Source organism: Ziziphus jujuba, chromosome 7 (genome assembly GCF_031755915.1).
Source record: "Ziziphus jujuba cultivar Dongzao chromosome 7, ASM3175591v1".
Classification (NCBI taxonomy): Eukaryota; Viridiplantae; Streptophyta; class Magnoliopsida; order Rosales; family Rhamnaceae; genus Ziziphus; species Ziziphus jujuba.
The window spans coordinates 18,341,025-18,367,912 of record NC_083385.1 but is presented as its reverse complement, the minus strand read 5'-3'; the positions used below and the strand labels follow the sequence as shown (position 1 = coordinate 18,367,912).

The following is a 26,888-nucleotide window of genomic DNA, read 5'->3' as shown; positions in this document are numbered from 1 at the left end:
AAAGGTAAAAGTACAATAGATAAAGAAATTTAAAAATAAGCACAAATTAAAAAAAAATTGGGGAATGAATTAGTTTTTTTTTTTTGCTGAAAGGGGAATGAATTAGTTACTTCTAGCTTTTTTGTCATATTAAATAATTTTGGTGAAGGAATTAAACATGTTACAAGTAATACAAACTCATCTTTAATAAAAAAATAATTTAAATCGTTTAAACCATTTTGCATTAGTATAGGTCTTCGTTAAAAAATCTAACATTTGAGAATAAAATACATATTCATATTCCATAAAATATATACATATATATATATATATATATATTATAATTTGTTAGTCCAGCAACATACTTATAAGGGCTGCTGTTTTATACTCTGAAAAAAACTGTCATTTTATTGAATTTTTCAAAAATTACATCCTAGAAAAGAAAGAGCTTTGCCACGGACGCCGTCTTTTTAAAAATCAGATTTTAAAAACCTCTCAAGTCCATTCCGTTATTATAGATTCCCGCCAAGACTAACCCTCTAACAAACCAAAACCCCAAATCCCAATGCCATGCGATCCAAACCCGCGCGTGACCGCGTGACCATTTTACTAACTGACTCTACCCACTGCTCGTGTTCGCTCTAGAATTCGCGCTTAAATATACAACCCTCTCCTCCTCTTTCTCTTCTCTGTCATTTCTCAGACTCTCTCTCTCTCTCTCTCTCTCTCTACCAAGAAAAACCCTCCTTGCTTTGCTTTCTCTCTTGCTTCTTCAGCATCGCACTCTAATGGCGTCCTCATTGCGATTCGCTTTGCTCCTCTCCATGATCTCGATCCTGGTTACGCTCTGCTTCTCGAGCGCGACCTCTGTCCATGGAGCCCAACCGAGCTCTTCTCACGGAGTCCCAGCGACTTCCACTCATGGAGTCCAAGCGAGCTTCACTTCTTCGAAGATCACAGCGCCTCCACCATCACTGCCATTATCACCTCCTCATGAGATCCAAGACCACTCGTTCTTCTCCCAAACGGCTCTCCTACCGCCGATCCTCTCTCACCTCGGCTTCCACGAGCTGGCCACGGCTGCTCCGTCTCTCACCGACTTGTCGGTTTCGGCCTGGAACGGACCTTCAACACTCTTCGCTCCGTCCGACGCGTCGCTCCGGACTTGCCTCTCTTGTTCCGTTCCAAACCTCCTCCGAGAGCACATAGTCCCTGGACTTTTCACCATCGAATATCTCCGGAGGTTGGCTTTCGGTACGAAGATCGAGACGTTGAGCCCTGGCCGGTGTATCACCGTCACCTCCGAGACGTTCAAGAACTACAACGCTTCGGACTCCAAGGTCTTCATCGGAGGCGTGGAGATCACGCAGCCAGATCTCTTCAACAATGGCCTCTTGGTGGTTCACGGCCTCCAAGGCTTTATCGCTCCTCTCTCTCCGTTCTCTTGCGAAGTCGAGAGGCTGACCTCGCTGTCCTTTCCGTTCCATCCAGATCATCGTGCTCAAGAGCCGATCCAACCGCCGACGCAGCCTGCTATTATGCGCCTGATGCTCAGAGACGCGATGCTCCGTCTCCGAAACAATGGCTTCAGCATCTTGTCCCTCGCCATGAAGGTCAAGTACGCCGAGCTCGTGAGCCTCAACAACATGACGGTGTTCGCGCTCGATGATGCCTCCATCTTCTCCGGATCGCACTCCTACATCAGCAACGTGAGGTTCCATATCGTGCCGAACCACGTCTTGACCATGGCGGACCTTGATAAGCTACCAGTAGGGACGTCATTGCCGACTCTGGATCGTGGTCAATCTTTGGTGATCACCACCGCCGGAGGATCAGGAGGAAGTACGGCGCCGTTAAGGATTAACTATGTGAGGATTAAAGTTCCCGAGGTGATGCGAAACCTGAAGATCGTGGTTCACAGCGTGTTCTTGCCATTCCCGCATATTCATCCGGTTGCTGCTGTGTACGATGAGATTCTCGGTGGAGGAGGAGGAGGATCGGATGAAGTGAACAATCAGGTGCCGGATCGGACTCTGGAAGGGATTACTTGTGCGCCTTTTGAGTCTCATGGCGGTGGTTGTCCCATGCCTCCTAATGCCAAACCGGCAGTGGAGGTGGAAGATCACCATGGCCTGTAATGGATTTCTCTGTCTCCATTAAGCTCTTTGCTGATTTGTTTCTGAATTCTGATGCTTATTTTGTTTCGTGTGCTTTTTCCATATTGTTTCGGCTAAATTTGGACCAGTTTTTAGCTCTCTCAGTCTCTCTAAGTGTGAGTGTGCCTTTTTTTTTTTTTTTTTTTCTTGCATGGCAAACACGTCTAATCGAAAGTCCCCTCTGTTGATTTCTTGTCACTGTTTGTGTACTGTGGGCTTTTGATTGTCTATCTGAATATGTGAGAGCTATAATAATCCAACTGGTTCATTGGTAAAATCTTTTGCATTTGATCAGTCTCTTTGCTTTGATTATTATATGCTGTGGAATGAATGGGAATAATTGAATCATACAATGCATTGCACTTGAATGACTATCTTCGATCAGGATGGTGATTTAGACAAAAGGAGCAAAAACAAAACCAAAAATTAGACAAGCCCAAATTTAAAATGAAGAATTATTTGTACGATCAAGCTTAGACTCACCTTTGCATCATCTGTGGAAACTTCAATCCAATTAAAAGAGTGTCAAATAAAGGAATTACTATTTATTTAGGTCTAAGATGGGCTGCTTGGGCTGTGGTGGTCACCAGGATAATAATCTTGAGTTCATCTTTCATTTTAAACTAGGTTGGGCCTTAGGAGTTATGTGGGCCTCCGGATTGTGCTCATGTTGAGTCCACTATGATGCAGTCGAGTCCCTCACTAAAAGGGAGAGTCAATTCTGCCCGTAAATCACAACTTGCTACTAGGGTAGCAGTGGGAGATCAATTTGTTTTCTTATGGCATGGATTAGTACCAGTTTTTCTTCCGAAAATACCACTAAAAGTTTTGGCAACTTAAGTTAAAATTTTTTTTCTATATTTACTTAGCAGAAAGAATTTAGTGCATATTGCATGATAGTTTTAAGTATCACATCACTGGTACAAAAAATAAAAAATAAAAAATAAAAAAATAAAACCAAAACAAAACAGAACAAAAAAAGAAAGTTATCGTATTAAGATATAACTCGATGGTTGAATACTATTAAGACAGACGCTAGTAGAAATCAACTTCGTTTGAAATATTCCATAGGCCTAGGGGACCAAGACATAGAAAGATTAATACATTGATTTACCAAGTTCATGGTTTTGAAATTTCCAAACAATTGAAAGGTAGACAATGATTTACACCTTTTTTTTTTTTTTTTTTTTTTAAATAGATAAGTAGGACAATGGTTTACTTTGACTTTTGAGAGAACGCATCCGTATAGTACGTCAATATTTGTATTCGGTTATTCAGCCGTCTTTAATCCAATAAAAGAATAATCCATCTCAAAACAAAACCTATAGCAAAAGAGAAGGAACCACAAAAAGAAAAATAACATAAAATAAAATAAATTTACACGGAAAAAATAATATGTAATAAAAATAAATAAATAAATAAATAACAGAGACTATGGCTTAGGCAATCCTCCTTTGACTGCACCGCACCCCATGATAGACTTGGGCAAAACTCCCACCCTTTCTATCCCTTCTTCAAAAACCACTCCCATACCCATATAGAAATGAGATTCGATATGGCAATGGAAGGCCCAAACACCCGGATTATCAGCCTTGAACCTCAAGGCTGTCCAACCGTAAGGATGAACGGGCACAGTATTCTTCATAATTGGGTTCACCAAATTGTACTTCTTTGGGTCTTTGTAGATGTCGAACTTCCCATCCCCATAACCAAGCACCCAAAAATCATGGCCATGAAGATGCCAAGGATGTGTCTCACTGTTATCTGTAACCATTGTATTTGCATTTTGTAGTATAACATCCACTGTCGAATTGAAGTCGAGCCTGTAAATAGCATTGCTAGATGTAGCATTGCTGTTGGTTGGTTTTTTATAGATGTCATAATTCACGATGTCGTATCCATTTGGAGGTGGGGTCTGATCGAATTCTTGGGTTAAATTGTGTTTGACCGAGATGAGATAAGGTGTATGGGGATGAGTGAAAGAGACATTGTTCACAGACCAACGTCGAATACCATTGATTTCGTTCTGGGTATTGAGAAAAACGATCATCCTATCTGAGGTCTGGGGAGGTGTTTTGATATAACCTTGACGAGCCTTGATTGCAAGACTCTGAGCCACTCGGAGGGATGTGTTATTCCAAGAAGGTCCGGTTGGTGGTGGTGTAGGTGGAGATCTTTTAGGATGGTTTGGATAGTAATTGAGAATGGCCAAGCCGTCGGTGGTGTTTGGTGACCGGCCGACCACATTGGTTGTGATCCAGTAGTTTCTTGATGGGTCTTGGTCGGCTGTTATTAGAACAGAGTAGGTCTCGCCGGAGTATAGGAATAGGTTTTTCACCACAAATGGCTCCACATTGTGCCCATCTGCTTCAACCACTGTCATATTATGTCCCTGCATTGCAAAACAAAGAAAAATGAACGTTAAAATTTTGGCCTTTGAAAAGTGTCAGAAAAAAAAAAGAGGATCTGAATTCTCAATGTTATATCTATATTTATATAATATATGTACCTCAATTTGGAAACTGAGTGCTGAAAGACTGGTCAAGCTACCGATCCTAAGTCTGTAAGTCTTTCCTGGAATCACTATTAGTCCATAAGGTGAGCATTCGGGATTTGTTGCATTGCAGACATCGGTTCCTAAGCTTAGAGAGCAATTGAATTTTCCTTTTCCTTGTATCAAAAGTGACTGAAAAATTTTTCATTTCACAAGGAGGAAAAAAACCCAATTAGCCAAGTGAGAACAAAAGGGAATCTCAACTATGTATTGCAAAGAATGAAAAAATAAAATAAAATAAAATAAAATAAAAAAAAGAAAGAGCTTGCAATTATTACCTGAGGCTCTTTAACCCAAACAAAGGGAATGGAAGATAATCCAGTGGCTAAATCATGAAAGCTTTTGTGGTACCAATCGGTGAGTATTATGCTTCGGTCATAATCATAAGCATAGGGTTCGGATTCTCCATCGGGTAGTGATACTCTGATTGATCCATAGATCCCTGAATCTCGTTGCATACCATAATGTGCATGGTATAGATATGTTCCAGGCTGCAAAAGCATTAAAAAAATAAATAATAAAAAGAAAAAAAGCAAAAGACAAATTTAATCCAGCATCAAAGTCAAAAACTTTTTTTTTTTCAACTTCTTAAATGGTAATTCGGAAAATTAATAAAGCTAGCTAAATCTTTACCCTGTCAACGACAAACTTATATGTGAAAGTTTCTCCAGGCATTATTGGGCACTGACTCACACCTTCTGTTCCATCACTCCATGGTGTTCCAATCTGCCAAAAAAAGGGAAAAAAAAAAAAATGATTCAAAAACCATTTAAAAAAAAAATGAAAATACATACTTTGATGTAAAATCTGCTTCAAGATGGAAGAAGGAAAACATGGTTTCGTTTCTTTTTTTATACCTGTCGAATTCCATGCCAATGGATTGCAAGGTTTTCTGTGAGCAAACTGTTCTTGAGCTCTACTATAATTGTGTCACCCTGGTGAGCAGATATTGTGGGTCCTGGGCTTCTGCCATTAATGGTGATAACAAGTTTCTTGAAACAATCAGGAGACTTGTGCTCATACTTGGCCTCCCATTTGAAACGCCGAATCTTAGCGGCCTCCACGGTTGAAACATGAAGCAAAAAGGCAAACAAAACCAAAGCCAAAAACTTCAAAATGCATTTTCTGGATTGAAAACGCTCATCAACCATTGCTTTGATTGCTTTTCTAAAATACTGATTCTGAAAAAATAATAATAATAAATTGTTTTAATGCAAGCTATATTGTTGGTTTTACAAAATTGGCTTCTTCTTTTTTTTTTTTTAATTATTTCGGAAAAAGAGAAATTTTGGTTTTTGGATTAAAACCATCACTGCGTACATGTATATATATATGTATTTCTGGCCTTGGTCAAGGTCTTGGGGTTTAGGTAGTAATTACGCGGGGTAGCATTGATAGCAAAGCTGTTTTTGTTTTGTTTTGTTTTGTTTTTGGTTTTTTTTTGGTAATATGATAGCTCAGCTGATTAGGAACGTGAATGTAGACCATGAAAGCATAGTGATTTTGCTTGGAACTTTCTTGACAATTACTGCGCATATGCCTTACGAAAAATCCACATATATTTTTATACATACCAACAAAAAAATAAATAAAAAAAAATCTAGGCTCAGATATTTTTATTTCAGTGTTATGACCTATGTATATAACTGCTCTCGTATTCTAATCACTTGGTCAAAAATGTGGGTCAATTCGCTTTGAATATATCCACATTGGCGTCTACTCATTGAGGCACTTTGAATTTTCTAAACAGCTGTAAGGCACTGGCTAATAATGCTTGTAAATTGAGATTCGGTAAAATTTTATTGGTTTGCATTTGAGATTCAATTATTTATTGGGAAGTTTACATATTCATATTTAAATATATTACTTTTTAATGGATAATATATTGATATATCATTTGGGCATCATTTTGGTTGTTGAATTCGGTCACCATTTAATATTATTATATATTTTTGTTTGGTCGATATGGTTTAGAAATCTGAGAATATTTTGTTTTTTGGTAAATAAAATCTGAAAATATTTGGTATTATTGGGGTTTTTATGGACAATTAATATTATGCGTTGAATTTTATATCTTTTTGGTTGGAACTATCAGCAAAGTTTTTTGAGCAATATATGGAGATCTCTGCTGTACAATTTTATACTTTATATAATTCAATACCATCTTTAGACGAGGAAAGCTTGCATATTTAATTCATCAACCCAAAAAAAAAAAAAAAAAAAAAAAAGCTTGCATATTTAGGACACTTGCCATGTAGCCCAATATCTCCATTTTATTTTCAGTTATGAGGTTTTTTTTTTTTTTTTAATGGAATATCAATTACATAAAATTAAGTATATTTTAAAGCTTTATGAAAAAGAATCTAATTAATTAGTTCAAGGCAAATTAGTGGGAGTCTTCTGCTTTTCTATTACAAAAATTACTGGGCCGGGAGTCTTCAAGCAAAAGTTATACAGTTCATTTTTTATTTGCATGTCCAGATAAAAAGGAGAAGAATATCTTGGGTCCAAAAATAGCAATTTTGTATAAATATTAATTCAACAACCAATATTATGCGATATGCCTAAAACTTTTTTTTAAAGGATGACAAAAATTCTATAATATTATTATGAGGTATTATTTAGGGAATATTAAATTCTCTTGTGTGGGAAAATAAATGTGTTTTAGGTGTTTTCAATTTTTGAAAAAATATAAGAAATTTATCAATTAAGACAAACTTCACTTGACAATAAAAAATGTTTTTCACTTGAAAATCTCATATATATAAATATATGTATATTTAATATATAATAAAATATTATATGAAAGAAATTAAATCATTTATTCATATTAAGAAGCAAAACAAAAATAGAAAATCAATATCTTTCTAAGCCATATGCTTATCTCTTGCTATGATTTTTCCAAATGTTCAGACTAGCAACGTTAATGCTTCAATAGGAATTTATTTATGTATATAATCGTGGCATTTTGCTGCAAATCAGAGTTATTATTATTATCGAAATTTCCAAGTAATTATAAAAATTTCAACAAACATTTTAGCGATTAGCCCTGGTTGCCACATTATGGCACCCGAACCAACCGGATATATTATTATGAAAATGGATTTTAATGAAGAAAAATTCGTGGAAAAAAAATGATAGTGAATTACATGATAATAAGTTGGAAAAAGTCTGACTGACAAAATAAAACTTGCATTGAGGTGGTCTGAAATTGCTGCTAACTGGTAAGCGATTAAGAAATGTATTATGAGAGAATCCTTCTTCTTCTTCTTCTTCTTCTTCTTCTTCGGCGCAAAGATCGAGTCTAAGAAGCATCACATCAACAGGTTTTCTTAGGTTTGGCCAATATAAATTTTAGCCCTTACATTTTCAAACAATTCAACTGTAGTCTTATTTTACATAAATGTTTAAACTATGTCAACCCATTGCTTTAAATAATGTCGACCCATCTTCAGATATGGAAATTAAAAAAAAAAAAAAATTATTTATTTTTATACACTTAATAATTAAAATTCTTTTTTTCTTTATTTCTTATACTTTTTTTTCCATTTTTATTTGTATTTCCTTACAATAAATTTAAGTTTAATTCATATATAATATTAAAAATTAATTTTATATAATTAAATTAATAAATTCAAAGTGATAAATCAACAAAATTTAGATGTTAAATATAAATTTATACTTTTCAAAAAAATATGAATTTTATAAAATGAAGTTTAGAAAAGCAAATTTTTTGTCTTTCCCTTTCCCGTTGTCTTTTCATTGCTTGAGTCAGAAGCTTTAATAACTTATCCAAGGGTAATACTATTTATTGAATTACATAAAAAACTTATAATATTTTTATAGTATAATTAATAAAAATAAACGAAATCTAATACCTAAAAAAGAAAAACACTAAAACATATGATCTCTTTTAGCAATTTATTGCTTTTACCCCTTTCCTTTCCTCTTTCTTCTTCACTGTTTCCACCTTCCACATTAACTACTTCTATGTCTAATTTTCTAAAATTCAAGAGAAAATAATCAAAACCCACATAATAAAATTTCAGATAAACAAAATAAAAAAAAGGGGGAAAGATATTAAAATTAAAATTGAATATTAAAAATATCATAAGGAAAAGCATTAATATTTTCTGCATCAAAATTAAAATCAACACCAAAACGAAAAGTTTTCTTGACCATTGGATCTACAAAATTGTTAGACGACCTTGCATTCCAAACTAAAAACCAGGTGAACATCTTGAATCTCGATTAATAGCAAGAATATTATTTCTTGAATTCCGTCTAGCAGGTTCATGATTGGAGTTGATCACCACTACCACCGCTACATCAAAAGATCATACAACCTTATTCCAACCATTATCATCCGCAAATCCATTAGACCCTTCCATATAATTTCTTTTCTTTTCCGATGATCAAGAATAATTACAACAAATGAAAAATTACTATCTATAAATCCTTGTTGACCATTCAAAAAAAAAAAAAAAAACTGTTTATTACTTGATTTTCTTCTAAAAAAGTACTTAGAGCATTTCTAATGGTTTTTTTTATTAGAGTCTATGTGGCATTAATTTTGAAAAGTGTTTATATTTATATGGTATTTTTTTTTCTATTTAATAGATAATGTTTTAGGCAATTTCTCTCAAATGGATTCTGTTTAAATTGTTCTGAAATGTTAATGTGTAATTTTTTTATTTTAAAATTATATCTAATTAAAAAAATCAAAAACTCATGCAGGAATTTTTTTTTTTTTTTTTTGCTACATCAACTTGACAATGTCCTTCACAGTTTCTATTCCTTTTGTTGTCACATCAGCTTGACAGAACTAATGCACAGAACCATTAGAGAATATTTTTTTCAAATATTATCTATTTATCCAATATGACAAATGATTTTTAAATAGATAAAAAAACCATTGAAGATGGTCTTAACAAAACTTATCTATAAATTTTATTATATAAAACTCATATTGTATTTATAAATTTTATTTGTTTCTTTTGCTTTTATTAATTGTCAAGGATATGAATATAATTCACCTGCCACATAGGAGAGAGTAACACATCCTAAACGTCAGATTTATGGTGTAGGCTTCAGTTGAATTGTCAAAGAAGTCAGAGGTTAAATTTAACATTAGCCAAACTTAAGGGACTGTGGTTGATATTAGTCCTTTATTTAATAATAATAAATTTTTATTTTTTAAAATATATAGTTAATTATTTACCCTTTAGCTATTAACTTTAACAGAATATTTCAAACATAAGGGCCACAGTTGAATTATTTCAAAGTACAGGTGCTAAAACTGATATTAACCAAAGCTTAGAAATTGCGGTTAAAATTAACCCAATTAAATAATAAGATATATATATATATATATATATATACACACTTCACATGATGATATATGATCTTATCTTATTAACATATTAAAGTAGAATAGTCTAACAAGTTTTTTGCCAAGTGTGCAATCGATAGTCAACCGTTTTTCCTCCAAAACTTGCAAGAAAAGAAAAAATAAATGGAAAATAATTTTTTTAAAAAAAAATAGAATAGATAATGAAAGAGACTTATGGGAATACAATTATTCTATTAAATCAAATTTTTTATCCAATCAAATTAAATCATTTATATGGAGAGATAAGATTTTTTTGAAACTTATATTTCAAAATATAAATTTCAAAAATTAAAATTTTAAAGTCAAAATTTTATTTTTAAAAAAACTTAAATTGAAATTCAAAGTCATATTTTATACGGAATCTCCCATCTTTATCAATAGAGGAAGAAGCCGAAAAGAAAAGATGTTGTAAAAATATTGGAAAAAGACTAAAATATATAGAGAAGAAAAAAAGCCAATAAAAAAAGGAATAAATGAAAAGTGTAGAGATAAAAAAAAAAAAAATGTTAACAAAGGTATTGGTAACATTATTTTGCATAAAAATTAATTATCAATATTCTAATATTAAGAAATACTGTATTATTTTTCATAGATATTATGGATATTGATTATCAATATTCAACCTCAAAAATTCTGCATACAGAGATAGGCAACATAAATCTTGGTTATCAATATTTTAGCCTCAAGGAGTGTTCTCCATAGAGACAATCTAAATTTATATTTTTGAATTAATACAATTTGTGTAAGATTGTTCATGACTAGAAGGATGAAAAATGAGCATTGGTCTACATATATTTAGCATTCATGTTTCGTGCTTTTTTGTTTAATAAAACTATTACATAATTTTTTTATTATTTTTTGCTACTATTATTCTAACTATATTTTTATAACTTTTTAACTTAGGTTAGTAGTTATTGGATTCTTGTTACTGTCATTGCAATTTAGAGTGATCAAGATTGGTGATACTTATTCTATAAAAAATGTTCAAAAAAAAAAATAGTCATGTTAGTAAAAGATTTTAGTGTTTTATGTAATATTTCAATATTTGATTTGATTATAATTAATTAACTTTCATAGATGATTATCGAAATTATGTATTGGAGTTACACCTCCTATGTATTGCACGAGTTTAACATTAGCTATATATATAACAACAAATTAAAAGATAATAATTTTTAAAAACGTTTTTTCTGTTGATATTATTTAGCGTAAAGAAAGTAAAATTTTTGTTTATGGCTACAATTATTGCTTGGATTGTATATTAAAAATAATGATAAATTTGAAGTTTATCAATATTCTTTACCACATTGCGTGGAATTAGTAAGAGCTTTTCAATTTTCAGTTCTTCATGCGTGTAGGATGAGATAAAGTGGGAAAAAAAGGGGAGGAAAAAAAAAAAAAAGTTGTATTTATAAAAATAAATAAATAAATAAAAAGGTCAAGAATGCCAGTGTAGAATAGCTTTCCGTGTTTCCTTTGTTGCTTTATCCAACCTAGTTCAATATTATGCCACAACATTGTCCCAAAAAGGAAAAGACCAATAATAAACTATCAAAAGGAAATAAACCCAAATATATAAATTCTGTGCGATCCATGTGCTTGTTTATATATATATATATATATATATACAAATTCTGTGCGATCCATGTGCTTGTTTATATGTAAAAATTCTGTGCGATCCATGTGCTTGTTTTTTTTTTTTTTATTATTATTATTATTTTTTTTTTAAAAAAAAGGAAGGTTAATCGCTTGTGCTTGGTTAGGTTCGGTGGCTTTTGTAATCTTTTTCCAGTTGTTTTTAGATCCAAAAATATATTATAGAAGAATTTTTTTTTTTTAAGAAAAAAGGGTTTGACAAATTTATAAGTTCTAAATTTTTTAATAATTAATCATTTCTATTAGTTGGAAATTGAAAAAGAGTTAGGATTAGCTTTTGAGATTTTGCTAAAAGTAGAATTAAGATTTTACACTTAAAAGTACAACTATAACAATTAAGTGGGATTTATTAAATATTCAAATTCTAGTTTTATAGATTTTGGTAATTTTAAAATAATAATTTATTAAATACTTATCGACAAAAAAAATCTTGCTTCACAATAAATATTTTGAGTTCATGAGTAAGAATGACAGTAGGGAGGGATGAGATCGGGTTGGCCTTCATATGAGGGGGGCCATGCCCGCACACATAATATTGTTTATAATTTGAAGATGTTTAGCTATAATTAAAATTTAAAATTTTGATATTGATAAAAATATCAAAATTTAAATTATACTATAAAAATATTAAAAAATACTAAATATTGATAAAAACTCATAAAAAATTAAAAAAATTGAAGAAAATTTATTTAGAAAAATAAAAAAATTTTATTAAAATTTTAGGATTAACTTTTGTATTCAATTAATTATCAATTTGACTATAAAATTTATTAAAATACTAAATGTATATTATATTTTAATCAATTGATTTATAATGAGCGTTAACAATTATAAATAAAATATTACAAAAAAAACACATATTTGAAAAAATTATTTATTAATTAAGATATATAAAATAATTATTTACAAGTATATTGTATTTCATAAATATTATCTTAATATAATATAGAACTAATGGATAGTTAAGAATTGTTAGTCTCTTTATCATTCTTAATTTGAGATATGAAATATGATAAGTAATTAAATTAAAATGGAAATAGCTATTGACAGAAATTTTAAAATAAAGATGGAATAATGATTACTACTTATATATTTGATAACAATAAAGAATTAGATTCAAAATTTAGCCTTTAAAAATATCCAAAAACAAAAATCAACTTTTATGTTTATTTGTGAATTTTTTAAATGTGATAAATCATCTAAATATAAAGGATAATGTCAGAAGCATTTCCTAAACCATACAACTTGTGATACTTTAGTACCTAGACTTTTTTTTTTTTTGTCATATGTGTGAGAGTCATGTATATCTTGTATTTTAGTTGTAATCACCAAATTAAAGTTCATTTAGAGTCACTAGTGAAGCTTATGGTCACTTACTTGGATATATATTTTGCGTTGTAAAAAATAGTGACATTATAATTCTTTACATGTTTTGATGTTTTTTCCCACCATGATAAAAATGGCTAAATAAGCTCTTTAGAGAGGGTGACTACTCGGTGAGGTATTAGGCTAGACCACAACATAGGTAAGAACTTTTAATGCATGCTTATAACCTATCTGTTGTTCTCTCCATTGGGATTCAATAAAACGAATGCATTTCATTCAGCCCTTATGTTGCCTTGTGTGCTTTTTTTTTTTTTTTTTTTTCTATATCGACTATTGTTATTTACTTTGTTACTTACTTGGTGCTTGCACAATACTAATATTGTATAGGCTATTTGCTTATAAGGGACATTAATGGATGGCTTATTACCATCGAAGGGCTAGTAAGCACCGCATGGTCCACCTTTGCTTATTCTAAAGAGTTGGACTATGATAGTTGGTATCAGAGCCTCCTTGCGAGGCGAATCACACAGATGTCGAAAATGATAAATCAAATGTGGTTTGATGCCATCGATCAGCAACTCGGAAAGTTTGTTAGGACTGTGGATGCACATATCATAGGCCAGATCAAGTTGGGGGCACATGAATACCAGACTAACTCTTACCATGCGTGCAGTGAAGAACCAGTCTGCCGCCTCAACGGGAGTGGAGTATGGGCGACTTAAAGTGCCCGAACCTCAAACACATGGAGGTGCAAGCGATGCAAAAAAGCTCGAAAACATTATATTTGGCATAAAACAATACTTTCAAACGATGAGGCCAAATTCAAGGAAATGAAAGTCATGATGACCACAATATACTTAACAAACGATGCAAAATTGTGATGGTGGTCCAAATATAAGGACATTAAAACAATATATATGTCATCGACACATGGGAACAACTATAGAAGGAACTCAAGAATCAATTTCTTCCTAAAAATGTGGACTACATTGCCTACCAATATTTGAGAAAGTTAAGACAAACAGGCAATTGAGAAATTATGTGAAGGCTTTCTCGGCACTCATGCTAGGTATTTGTGACATGTCAGAAAAGGACAAACTCTTTTACTTCATGGAAGGTTTGAAACCTTAAACAAAGATGGAACTTCAATGTCAAAGGGTGCAGGATCTATCCTCCATGCTAAGGGCAACAGAACACTTATAGACTACATGTCGAAAAGCCCTTGCAACAAGAAACCCTAACCTTCTCCATCGAATACCAACATCAGTAGGTTTTTTAAGCCTACCAATCTCAAAAACTGAGTAGAGGCGATAACAGAAAACCTCCGAATCCAAGAGACATTCCATCTTAGACATTCAATGCCTTCGGGATCAAACCCAGAGCTATGATGTACTTTTTATGTAGTGGTCCACATAGAGTTATCGAGTGTCCTCATAGAACTGCCCTCAATGCTTTACAGGCTTCTATTCTCTTACATGAATCAGTAGAAGAGTGAGAGGAGATAGTAAAAAAGAGAGAAGACAGTGCCCAAGTGGAGGCACTGAGATTTTTGAATGCTATTAAGAAGCAGGTAGTTCAGACCAAGAAGATTGACGAGAAAGGTCTCATTATCGTGGATGTAGTGATTAATGCGAAGGCCATGAAAAGTGTGACAATGGACACAGATGCCACAAACAACTTTTGTTTAAAAATAAGGTAAGGACGTTAGGCTTAAGACTGCATAGAGATACAGGTCAAATAAACATTGTTGACTCCAAAGTCTTGCTTATGATGGGTTGGGCAAGACAAATACTTCTAAAGTTAAGATCTTGTGAAGATTATGTGGATTTGATTTGGTTCTGATGGATGATTTCAATGTCATCTTGGGCATGGATTTTCTAGTGGAGAATAAAGCAATGCTCATTCCTGCTACCAATAGCCTGTTGATGATGGGAAATCAAACTGGAATGGTCCATGGGCAAAGAAAATGACTGAGTAACTTTAAATTTTTATATGCACTCTAATTTAAGAAAGGGTTGAGACGCAAAAAACCTTCTTACGTAGTACTAATAGTGGCAAAGGAAGGTGAAAGCGATAAATCAACCCCTCTCGAAGTGATAGAAGTTTTGAAATCTTTTGAAGATGTAATGTCATCTAACTTACCAATGAACCTTTCTTCTCAATGAGACATAGACTACAAAATTGAATTGATGCTTGGAGTGAAACTCCAAGAAAATCCACCATATCGGATGGCTCTCCTAGAGCTGGCAGAATTGCAAAAGTAGTTAATAAAACTTTTGGAAGCCAGGTTTCTTAGACCCTCGAAGGTACCATACTATGCACCAGTGCTATTTCAGAATAAGAAAGATGTAAGTCTACGCCTGTTTGTGGACTATCAAGCATTGAACAAGGTCATCATGCTAAACTAATATCTGATCCCTTTAATTGCCGACTTATTTGATCAACTTAGTGGTGCTAAGTAATTTACCAAATTAGATGTGAGATTGAGATATTACCACATGAGAATTGCTAAAGAGGATACGGAGAAAACTATCTGTATCATGGAATACGAAGCTTTTGAGTTCCTGATGATGCCATTTATGTTGACCAATGCATCAGTGACATTTTGCACTCTCATGAATCAAGTATTCTGAGACTTCCTTGACAAGTTTATTGTAGTGTATTTGGACAATATTGTGATCTTCAGTTCTACTCTTAAGGAGTGTATTGAGCATATTAAACTTGTGTTTCAAAGGCTTTCGAGAAAATTAACTGTTTATGAAAAGGGAGAAATGTGCTTTTGCTAAGAAACGAATCAAATTTTTGGGTCATATTATGGAAAAGGGGAAGATTAGCATGGATATAGAAAATTTTAAGGCCATTTAAAAATGGAAGACTCCCACCAATGTCAAAAAAGTTAAATCCTTTTTTGGATTGGCGAATTACTATCGTCGATTTGTTAAAAGATACTCAAAAAATGTAACACCCTTAACAGAATTATTTAAAAAGGATGTGCCTGGGAATGGAGCAACAAATGTCAGGGTGCGCTTGATGATTTTAAAGAAACTATGATAAGTGAGCAGGTTTTGGCGCCTCCAGATGTCACAAAACCATTTGAAATACAAACTGATGTATCGGGTTTTGCTTTGGGTGGAGTCTTACTTTAAGACGATCATCTAGTCACCTATGAAAGTAGAAAGCTATCAGGGGTAAAATGGAATTCTAAAGAAATGCCTTTTGTGATTCACTGTTTAAGGACATGGAGACACTACCTATTGGGGTCATGATACATCATAAAAACTGACAACTTAACTATTAGTCATTTTCTCACATAGCCGAAACTAACTCCAAAGCAAGCTCATTGCCACAAATTTATTATGTAGTTTGACTTCCACTTTCAACACAAGGTGAGAACAACAATTAGGTTGCTGATGCATTAAATCATAAGATGAAACTCGTAATGTTAAGGATACTAGCTAACGTGAAGGCTAACACTATGGGTACTTCGATGCTAAAACTCATAATTCAGCATGTAGAGGGAGATTCATATGCTCAAAACATCATAAAATTGTGTAGAGAAAGAAAAACAAGCCAATTTGGGAAGAAGATGGCCTACTTTGGATGAAGGGTAATAGATTGTTTATTCCAAGGTCTGGGGATTTAAAGAAGATGTTTTTGTGAGAATAGCATGATACCCTATAGACAAGATATTCAGATTGCAAAGAATATATGCACTGATTAAACAGGGATACTATTAGCCACAAATGTGCGATGATGTTATGGATTATGCTTAAACTTGTCTTATATATCAACAAAACAAAATGAAGAGACAAAAGCAACCAGGATTGTTGGAGCTGCTTCTCATCCTTGTTCATCCATGGGAGAGTGTGTCGCTTGACTTCATCATAAACCTTCCAAACATTGAAAACTCTGGTATTTTGGTGGTCGTAAACAGATTTTCAAAATATGCAACTTTCATCCCAACCTTAAAGTATTACATGGCTAAGGAGATAGTTCGCCTATTCTTCAAGTTTATAGTAAAGTACTAAAGAGTGCCCTAACATATTGTTAGCAATCAAGATGCCAAATTCATAGGGTCTTTCTGGTCGGAACCGTTCAAACTTCTAAGCTCCCAGCTTAAATATTTTCTCCAGTTATCATCCTCAAATGACAGACAGACAGAAAGGTTCAATGGCATGTTGGAGGAGTACTTATGACACTTTGTTAGTTCCAAACAAAAAAGTTAGACATAACTCATCGCTGTAGTTCAATTCTACTTTAATCCACAAAATGGCTCTTACATGAGTACACACCCATTCGAGATAGTTAATGGTCAGAAGCCATGTTACATCATACAGTAAGTGAACATCAGGGTAGGAATCTAAGGGCTTTCACAAAAGAATAGACAAGTAATATAGAGACAGCTAAAGTCTATTTGGATAAAGTGGCCAGTCAGATGAAGAAATTGACAGATAAAGGGCGGAGGCCATTGAAATTCAATGTTGAAAATATGGTGATGGTAAACTTGACGCGAGAACAATTTTGTTGGCTACAAGATAGAGACCTTAGATTAATGAGGAAGTATGAAGGCCCAATGCTAATAATCACCAAAGTCAGAAGAGCCTCATGTAAAATGGGGACTCTAAAATGGATGAAAGTGCTCTCAATGTTTCACAACAGCAACTTCAAGCCATATCACCTGGATAGTGAAGATTAAGCACACTAAAACTAGTCAAAGCTGACATCAACATCAACCTACAGAAGATGCTGGAGGAAGCAGAGAAGATCCTAGCCGACAAATTTAGATACATCTATCTACATCCAGTACAGGAGTACCTCGTCAAGTGGAACAGACTAAAAGACGAAGAGATCAATTAGGAGAATGAGGATAACTTAGCATCCTGTAAGTATATGATATAAGAATTTAAAAGTGATCACGTCATCAAAGACGTTGATAGATTGAGTGGGGCAAGATGTAAGAGTAATGTGACCTTGTATTTTGATTGTAATCACTAAGCTAAAGTTCATCTAAGTTCATTAGTCAAGCCCATGGTCATTTGCTTTGATTTATATTTTATGTTATAAGAAATAATATCATTATGATTCCTTGCGTATTTTGATGTTTCTTCCTATCATGGTAAAAAGGGCTAAATAAGCTCTTTAGAGGGGGATAGCTAGTCAGCAAAGTATTGGAATAGACCACCAGCACAGGTGAGAACTTTTAATGCATACTTTTAACCTCTCTGTTGTTCTCTCTACCGGGATTTAATAAGCCGAATGCATTTTATTCAGTCCCTTTGCTACCGTGTGTGCTTATCTTTTTCAATAACAATTATTATTATTTACTTTATTATTTGCTTGGTGCTTGTACAATACTAATATCGTGTGTATTATTTCCTTATGAGGGACATTAGCGGTCGACATACTACCCGCAAGGGAATAGTAAGCATTGCATGATCCACCTTTGCTTATTCCAAAGAATGGGAACATGACAATATGCATGTGACCTTTTACATGCCCATTCTATTAGGGCATTGAAGATCTTTTATATTTTTTTTATTTCTCTTCTTCTTCATATAATCCCCCAACAAAATGAAAAAATGAAAGAGAAGATTTAGAGCAAATCGGATAAATCTTTCTAGTTGGTTTTGTTATATCATTGATCGGTAGACTTTTTCTTTTTTCTATATATTTCTTTTGAAGTTGGAATTGGTGAGTTTTTTGTTTTTTGGGTCTAAGGAATGGACCTGACAGCATGAAATAGAGTATATTTATTCTCAGATGGATGGCGGTTTAAAAGCCATTGCTCTAGCCATCAATGTCTACAAGTTGCTCAAAGCAACTCATCATTTTGAGTTTCTCCCTTGCACAGTTCATTGTGAACCATCTTTGCTAAGTAGCACGAAATTGAAAGGTACTTAACATAGCTTAGATTCTTCCATATATTTGATGCAATTCAGTTTCTGAGATTTTGACAAAGAACATGAATGATAAAAATTAAATTGAAAAACATAGAAGTCCATTAACATAATCATTATCAAAGACTCAAAATTGGTTAGTTTCGTTCAAACTTTGGACAAATCTGGTGGGTTTTAAATTGTGTTTGATTGAAAGGTACTTAAACATAGCTTAGATTCTTCCATATCATTGATGCAATTCAGTTTCTAAGATTTTGACAAAGAACATGACTGAGAAAATTTAAATTGAAAAACATAAAAGTCCATTAACATAATCACTATCAAAGACTCAAAATTGGTTAGTTTCTTTCAAACTTTGGACAAATCTGGTGAGTTTTGCATTGTGTTTGATTGAAGGACTCTAGTCGATCAAGTTTGATTAGTGATTTAACAAGCAAAAATTTATGATGCGTAGTTATTGAGTGGAAAAACCTTGAATGCCTTTATATGAGGGCCACGTGAGTCCAAGTGCGTTTTGTAAATGAAATTTGAAATCTGTCCTAATGGTGCACTTATGTAACAAGTTTAGTGATTTTTCATTGTATTTGATTGAAGGACTCTAATCAGTCAAGTTTGATTGGTGATTTAACAAGCAAAAGTTTATGATGCAGTTATTGAGTGGGAAAACCTTGAATGCCCTTATACGAGGGGTATGTGAGTCCAGGTGCATATTTTGTTAATGAAATTTGAAGTTTGTCCTAATGGTGCACTTATATAACAAGTTTAGGGATGTAATTATCAAAAAAATTAGTTTAGGGTACAAAGTATTACAACCTATACAATTTAAGGACTTGTAATGACAATATCCTTTTAAATATATTTTAAATATGGTAAAGACTAGTTAATCTCAAGTAAGATCCACCGTATATTATTAAATTAAGGTCTATCTTCAATGACCATTAGATCACAATAAAGGTTAGAATTTAAAATTCAAAAAGTGGTCAAGTATGATTTTAGTAACATATTAAAATCCTATTTAGGCAAAGTGAACCTCGTAAAAACCCAATGATTAATAAATAAAATTTTTAAATTTTTGGTTTTAATGTTATCCAAAGGCTCAAATGAGGGAATAACTATTCTAGATAGAATATCTATTCCTTTATTTGAAAATGTACCAAACAAATCCTAAAAAATATATCTCTTTGATGATTTGCATATAATTTTTAATATGTGAATAATATGGACCTTGTATTAAAGGATATTAATGAAAATATCAATATCGATTCTTCATAATATTGTATTTCGCTGTTATTATTCTCTATTCTTGTATAGTCAATTATTAACCTGTAATTATATGATTTTAATGAATCCTCTCCATATAAACTCTACGACAAAGTATATAGATATCTTATCATTTAATAAAATCTATCAAGGTTATTCAATTCAATTGACATTATTTTACTTATATCAATAAATTTTGAGAGATAATTAAAAGGTAAAATAAAAAAAGCTAAAAGTTCTTAAAACATCAATAATATTTATAATATTTTTTGATAAAATTTTTTTTAAAAAGTTTAAATTTCATAGATATTTTGAAAATTTTTATGGAAATTTTATTGGAATTTTGAAAATTAATGGAAATTTTGAATTTTTTAACCAAATTGTTAATAATTTGATGTAGATATTTTGATGGAAAATTTTATAAAAATTAAGAAGAAATATTGAATATTTGGTATCTGTTTTCAAATGAGATCTAAATTTCCTTTCTATATGTTGGGAAAACAAAAATTTCATGGAAATTATCAATTTTCTAGAACATAACTACAATATTTTCAACATGTCATTTTCTGTAAACAAATATCTATATACATACATACATACATATATATATATATATATATATATATATATATATATTTGACATTTCAACAAGCGTGAATGAAAATTTTAATCATTCATCAAAAAAAACAAAAAAGAAAAATCATGTGTAAAAGAAATTTTCTTGAAAATTATGAAAAAATATCAAAAATTTGGTTGATATTATAGAAATTATATCTGTTTTGAAATAATATTTAAATTTTTTTTCTATATGTTGGAAAAACAAAAATTTCGTGGAAATTCTCAATTTCTTAAACCATAGCCACAATATTTTCAACATATCATTTTCTATAACCAAATATATACATATACATTTGATATTTCAACATGCGAAAATGAAATTTTAATCATTCATCAAAAAAAAAAAAAATTAATCATGTGTAGAAGAAACTTTCATGGAAATTATAAAAAAATATCGAAAATTTGGTAGATATTATAGAAAATTTGGTAGATATTATCGAAAATGTGATCGTCGATGCAAACTTTTTTTATTTTTTTTAATGCACATAGATTAACACTAGAATGAAAACTGAAGCACGTAAAATTAATCATGTGTTTTTTTTATTTATATTGTTGTTATATAAGTAATTTCTGCCGTCAATAGACTATTTAACAAAGTTATTTAAAGATTTACTCATATTTAACTTATATTAATTTTTAAATCAATAATATATTCATACGTCATTTGGTAAATCATCAATTTGGTCATCATTTAGTTTTGTTACATATTTTTGCTTTGTGGGTATGGTTTAGAATCTAAGAATATTTTTGCTTTGTGGGTATGGTTTAGAATCTAAGAATATATGGCATTATTGAGATTTGATAGACAATTAATCATACACGTTGAATTTTATATCTCCTTGACTTTTAATATAGGTTGGAAATATCAGGAACGTTTTTTGAGTATATATGGAGATCTCTGCTGTACGTTTTTTACTTTTATAATTCAATACTATCTTTAGGCGTGGAAAGCTTGCACATCCCATTATATTTAGAAAGGACACCGACATGTAGCCAAATATCCCTATTTTATTATTTTATAAGTTTTTTTTAATGGAATATTATTAAGATACCGATCTCTTTGGTAAAATTGATAAAAATAGGATTTTAGTTTGTAAAGTTTTGTATAATAGATTTTTTTGAAAAAGATTTTTATTAAAAAACTAATAAATATTTTGTTGTAAATAAAAAAACTATATTAAATGTTTATTCAGTTGTATTGAATGCTAATTAAATTTTCATATAAAATAAAAAAAACAATTTTTTCAGAAAAGCTTAAAATTTGGACTTTTTTAAAATAATTTAAAAATTTTTATTTTTTAATCAATAAAAACTTATTAATTTTTATCAAATATTTTTATTTTTTTATAAAAAAGCTTTTAGCTCTCTAGAGCTTTTAAACCAAAAAAAAATTTTACCAAACAAAGCTAAGTGTATGTTTTAAAGTTTTATGGAAAAGAATCTAATTCATTAATTCAAGGCAAATTAATTAGTAGAAGTCTTCTGCTTTTCTGTTTCAAAATTACTGGCCGGGAGTGATCTTCGAGCAAAAGGTATACCGTTCATTTTTTATTTGCACGGCCAAATATAAAGGAAAAGAATATCTTGGGTCCTTTCAAAAGTAGCAATTTTGTTTAAATATTAATTCAACGGATATGTCTAAAATATTTGTTTTTTTGAGGACGACAAAAATTCTCACACATAGCGTGGTAGTATTTATAATGATGACGCAATTATTTGTGGAATATTAAAATTCGTGTATGATGGGACAAGAAATGTTTTTTCACTTGAAAATCTTACCTATATGAATATATTTATATATAATATAATTAATATTATATGAAAAAATTATATTATATTTACATGATGAAGGAAAACGAAAAATAAAAAAAACCAATATCTCTCTAACCGATATGCTTGATCTCTTACTATGTTTCTTCCAAGTTTGCAGACTACATAAATATTTCAAGAGAGGAATTTATTCGTATTTATAACCGTGGCATTTTGCGGCAAATCAGAGTTAATTATTGTAAAATTTTAAATAAAATTATGAAACTTTCAACAGTTTAGCGGTTAGAAGTATTGAATCCAGGTAGCCACATTACAGCACCTGAACCAACTAGATATAATATTATTTTGAAAATGGATTTTGATGAAAGGTTTAGAAAATTAGGGGAAAAAATGATAGGGAATTACGTGATAATTAATGAGTTGGAAAACGTCTGTCGATTGGCAAAATAAAACTTGCTTTGAGGTGGTCTGGAAAGGCTGCCAACTGGTTACCAATTGACAATCCTATTTTGACATGGTATTTAATTAAATTAGTTTTTTTTTTCTAGATTTTTATTATTTTTTTTTTAATATATATTTTTTTTAATTATCGATATTGTTGTTTTATCATAAATTCGAATCTAAACAGTAAAAAATAAAGATTATAGGTAAGATAAATAGTGTTAAAGGATTATAGATTAATTGTGCAAGAAATCGAATTCTTACAATCTCAAAATTAAATAATAAGGATATATAATTACATATATAAAAACAATTTTATGCAACAATCTAAAGATAGTAATTTTAAAAATAATTTTTTATTGATATTATTTAGCAAAAGGATAAGCATTTCTTTATGGCTACACTTCGTATGGAATCACTTATTAAAAATATTGATTAATTTGGTTTATTTGAAGTACCTAAGTCAATACTTTTCCAGCATATCGCGTCGACTTTTCACGTGAAGAATGAGATAAAGGTGTAAAAATACAGTTGTAGTCCACGAAAAAAAAAAAAAAGTGTAAAAAAAAGACTACTTGTGTTGTGAAATCACAGGGACAAGTATGAATAAAATAAACTGTGCTATATTATTCTCAAGAACCGAGGATGAATAAATACAAGAGCATGGCGGTGCATTCATTGTTATCAGATAGGCAAGACAATTCAAAACCTGTTGGCTGAACACAATCTAGTGCCACAGCTGAACATAACCTAAGTGAAACAGCTATCCATTGTGAGTGGGACACACTATCTAGAATCCTATCATGTGAGATTTCTGATGCACGTGAGTTACCACGTCGAAAGAGGAAAAATGAAAGATCGGCAAGGATGCCAGCGTAGAATAGATTCCCATTTGTTTTCTTTGTTTCTTTATCCAACTTGTTCAATATCATGCCCACACTATCTCCCAAAATAGACCAATAATAAATTATGAAAAGGAAATAAATTCAAAATATATGAAATCTGTGGGATGCAGGTATTTGGTCTGTGCTACTTCTCTCAATCTTTGTCTTCAGACTTTGATATTTTTTATTTTCAAAATTTTATGATTAATTTTTTAATTTTCAAAAATAGATATATAAATATTTAAATTTTCAATTTATTACAAATTGATCAAATTTCAATTTGACAAACAGATTTATAATGGATTTGTTCACATGGACAAGGTTGAGGGATAGGGTTTTTTTTATACATCACATGGATAGAACCGCTATCCATCCATTTGTCAAATTGGAGGATTAAATCCATATGCAACAAATTAAAGAAAAAAAAAATTTAACTGTTTAAGTCATTATTTTTAAAAGTTTAAGACCTAAATTATAAAATTCTAAAAATAAAAAATATTATAGTACAATTAATTTTTTTCCAATGAAGGTAAATTCCAATTTGTCTAGATAAAGGTATTAGCTAGGTCATTTTCTACATGTACACAACAATCTACACTTTTATGGCCAATGGCAAATTTTTTTTTTTTTTTAAATTAATACATTTTGTTATCTGAATCTATTCAATTTGATGGAAGTTATCAATGATGACGATGGGAGTTATCAACTTTGGGTTTAATACTATATTGAATAAGTTGAAAATTAAAGAGCTCAGTAAAATATATATATATATATATATATTTTTTATCATGAAATTAGAAGGATAACAAAGTATAGATATGGAACTCTTTTTTTTTTTTTTTTTCCTTCAAATATATATAGTAAACTTTAAATACATGAATAGATGTTCATTTTATTCGTTAAAATCATATGAATATCTATAAAAAATAATTCTATCTTGTTCGGTATCAATTTCACTACGTGGGACAACACAAAGCCCTTTAATTAACATTATACCTTTCTTTCTTTATATTTATAACAGGCTTTTTTTAACTTGAAATGAAGGAGCTTTTTCTTTCATGTTTCAAAAAAGATGAGTTTTGACATGCTTTAATTTATATAATTGAAAACTCATAAATAAAAAAAATTCATTAAACTTATTCGATTAACTTCTCATGTATTGTTTCATCGGGATCCAATCCAAATCAAGACGTAATTTTCTTGTTCTTGAACACTCTTTCTTCAACTTTTTTTAGTTCTACTCGGTTATGATCATGATAGTACAAAAATATGTCAACCACCCACACAAAAAAAGCCACATGTTATAGCTTTAAATATGAGCACAACTTGAAGCTGTCTACTTTGGTTGTCTAACTGGCTTGTTTACCATGCATGCGAAAGCAAATGAGTCTCGTTTGATCTACATCCACACAGTCAATAGTCAGCCAATTTATTTTATTTTATCTTTTTTTTTTTTTTTTTTTTGGTGGGAACAATTGGATGGGGTACCTTTCTAAAGGGCAAATGATCATACTTTTTTTTTTTTTTTTCACGGCCAAAATATCTCTTTGTAGTTTGTTCAATGAGGAATTTATTTGGCTCTTGTTCTATCAACATATGTTTGTTCATAGTCACATTGCTTATGATTAATTTAAAGATGTAAAAAAATTTCCAGCTACAAAATATTTAACATGTTAAATTAAAAAAAAAAAAAAGACTCATACTGTTTAAATTAGAATCTTTTTAGAGGTTTATATGAAAAAAACCCAATAAAGGATTTTGAAAAGTTCAGAGGCCGTAAAGTGATATGGGCCTAACCTAATCCATAAACAGATGGATTCCAACTAGGTATCCCCAACTTTGTCACTTGTGTATGAAGCAATCGCCACCTCAACTCTAGTATAATGTTTGTTCATACCCGATGGTTGCCTTCACTGATGGGTCAGCTTAAGGTGAATGTAGATGGAGCTTTATCTTTGGAGAATTGGGTTGTGGGTGTTAGAGCATTCTTCAGAGATTTTTTAAATATGGTATTTTTTTTTTAAAAAAAGATAACATTTAATAAAAAAGCTTTAATAACTCTTTATTTTGATTTTTTAACATAAAAAATTAGTTCTGTTTTTTAAACGTAGAGAGCCAAAATTATTTTTTATTTTAATATTATATTTATTTAATTGAATATAACACATTTTTCTATGTCATTATTATAATATTTAAAAAAATAGATAACTCATATAAAAGAGAGATGCGACAAGTAAAATAATAAATATTTATAAAAAAAATAAAAATTTAAATAAAAAATTTATTGGAGAGCATTTTTAAATTTTACTATTTATTTTAAAAAATATTTTTTATTATAAAGAATATACTATTTTATCTTAAAGAGTCCCTTTGAATGCTCTTAGGCTACTAATTCGAGATCATCAAGATCAATTAAAGGAAGCAATATCTAAGCCTTTCTTTCTTTCACATTCTTCTTTGGCTACCGGATTAATGATCATTTGTGAGGGTATTCAAACATGTTTTAAGTTTGGTTTTACTGGTCGGGAGGTGGTAAGTGATTGCAAATAAGCTATTAGGCTTATTAATGACTCAAAAATTTATATAGGAAGTGAATGTTTTCTAGTTGATGAGGTTAAGTCACTACTCACTATACTTATGCTTCTTGGTGTCTCTAATAGAGCAGCTCATGCTCTAATTGATTGAACCCTATTATTTAGGATGATATTTATGGTTTTGCCTAATAAAGGTGACGTTTATTTTTTTAAAAAAATAAAACTTTAGCATAATTTCAAATTGCCACTTATTTAAATTTTTTTTATTAGATCAAATGAAATTATATCAATTGGTAAATCATTTACATTAATGTTTAGAAAGTTATGAGAAACACCTAAACGAGTAGGAAAAAAATTATTGTAAATGATAAAAAAATATTGGAATTTAGCAAAATTGATGGGATATCATCAAACTAATTGC

The 26,888-nt window shown here is 31.0% G+C and overlaps 2 protein-coding genes across 2 annotated transcripts; one reads left to right on the top strand and one right to left on the bottom strand.

Moving 5' to 3' along the window:
* Window positions 1-446: 446 nt before the first annotated feature.
* Window positions 447-3,330, top strand: LOC107425400 (fasciclin-like arabinogalactan protein 21). The gene has a single exon (XM_016035403.4). It carries the CDS (start codon window positions 768-770, stop codon window positions 2,115-2,117), a length of 1,350 nt encoding a protein of 449 aa, XP_015890889.3. The 5' UTR covers window positions 447-767; the 3' UTR covers window positions 2,118-3,330.
* Window positions 3,331-3,474: 144 nt separating this feature from the next.
* Window positions 3,475-5,996, bottom strand: LOC107425391 (L-ascorbate oxidase). Its single transcript, XM_016035394.4, has 5 exons — window positions 5,547-5,996; window positions 5,323-5,415; window positions 4,968-5,180; window positions 4,645-4,821; window positions 3,475-4,527 (listed from the first exon to the last, which is right to left on the bottom strand). The coding sequence occupies exons 1-5, from the start codon at window positions 5,838-5,840 to the stop codon at window positions 3,568-3,570; spliced, it is 1,737 nt and encodes a 578-aa protein (XP_015890880.3). The 5' UTR covers window positions 5,841-5,996; the 3' UTR covers window positions 3,475-3,567.
* Window positions 5,997-26,888: the final 20,892 nt, after the last annotated feature.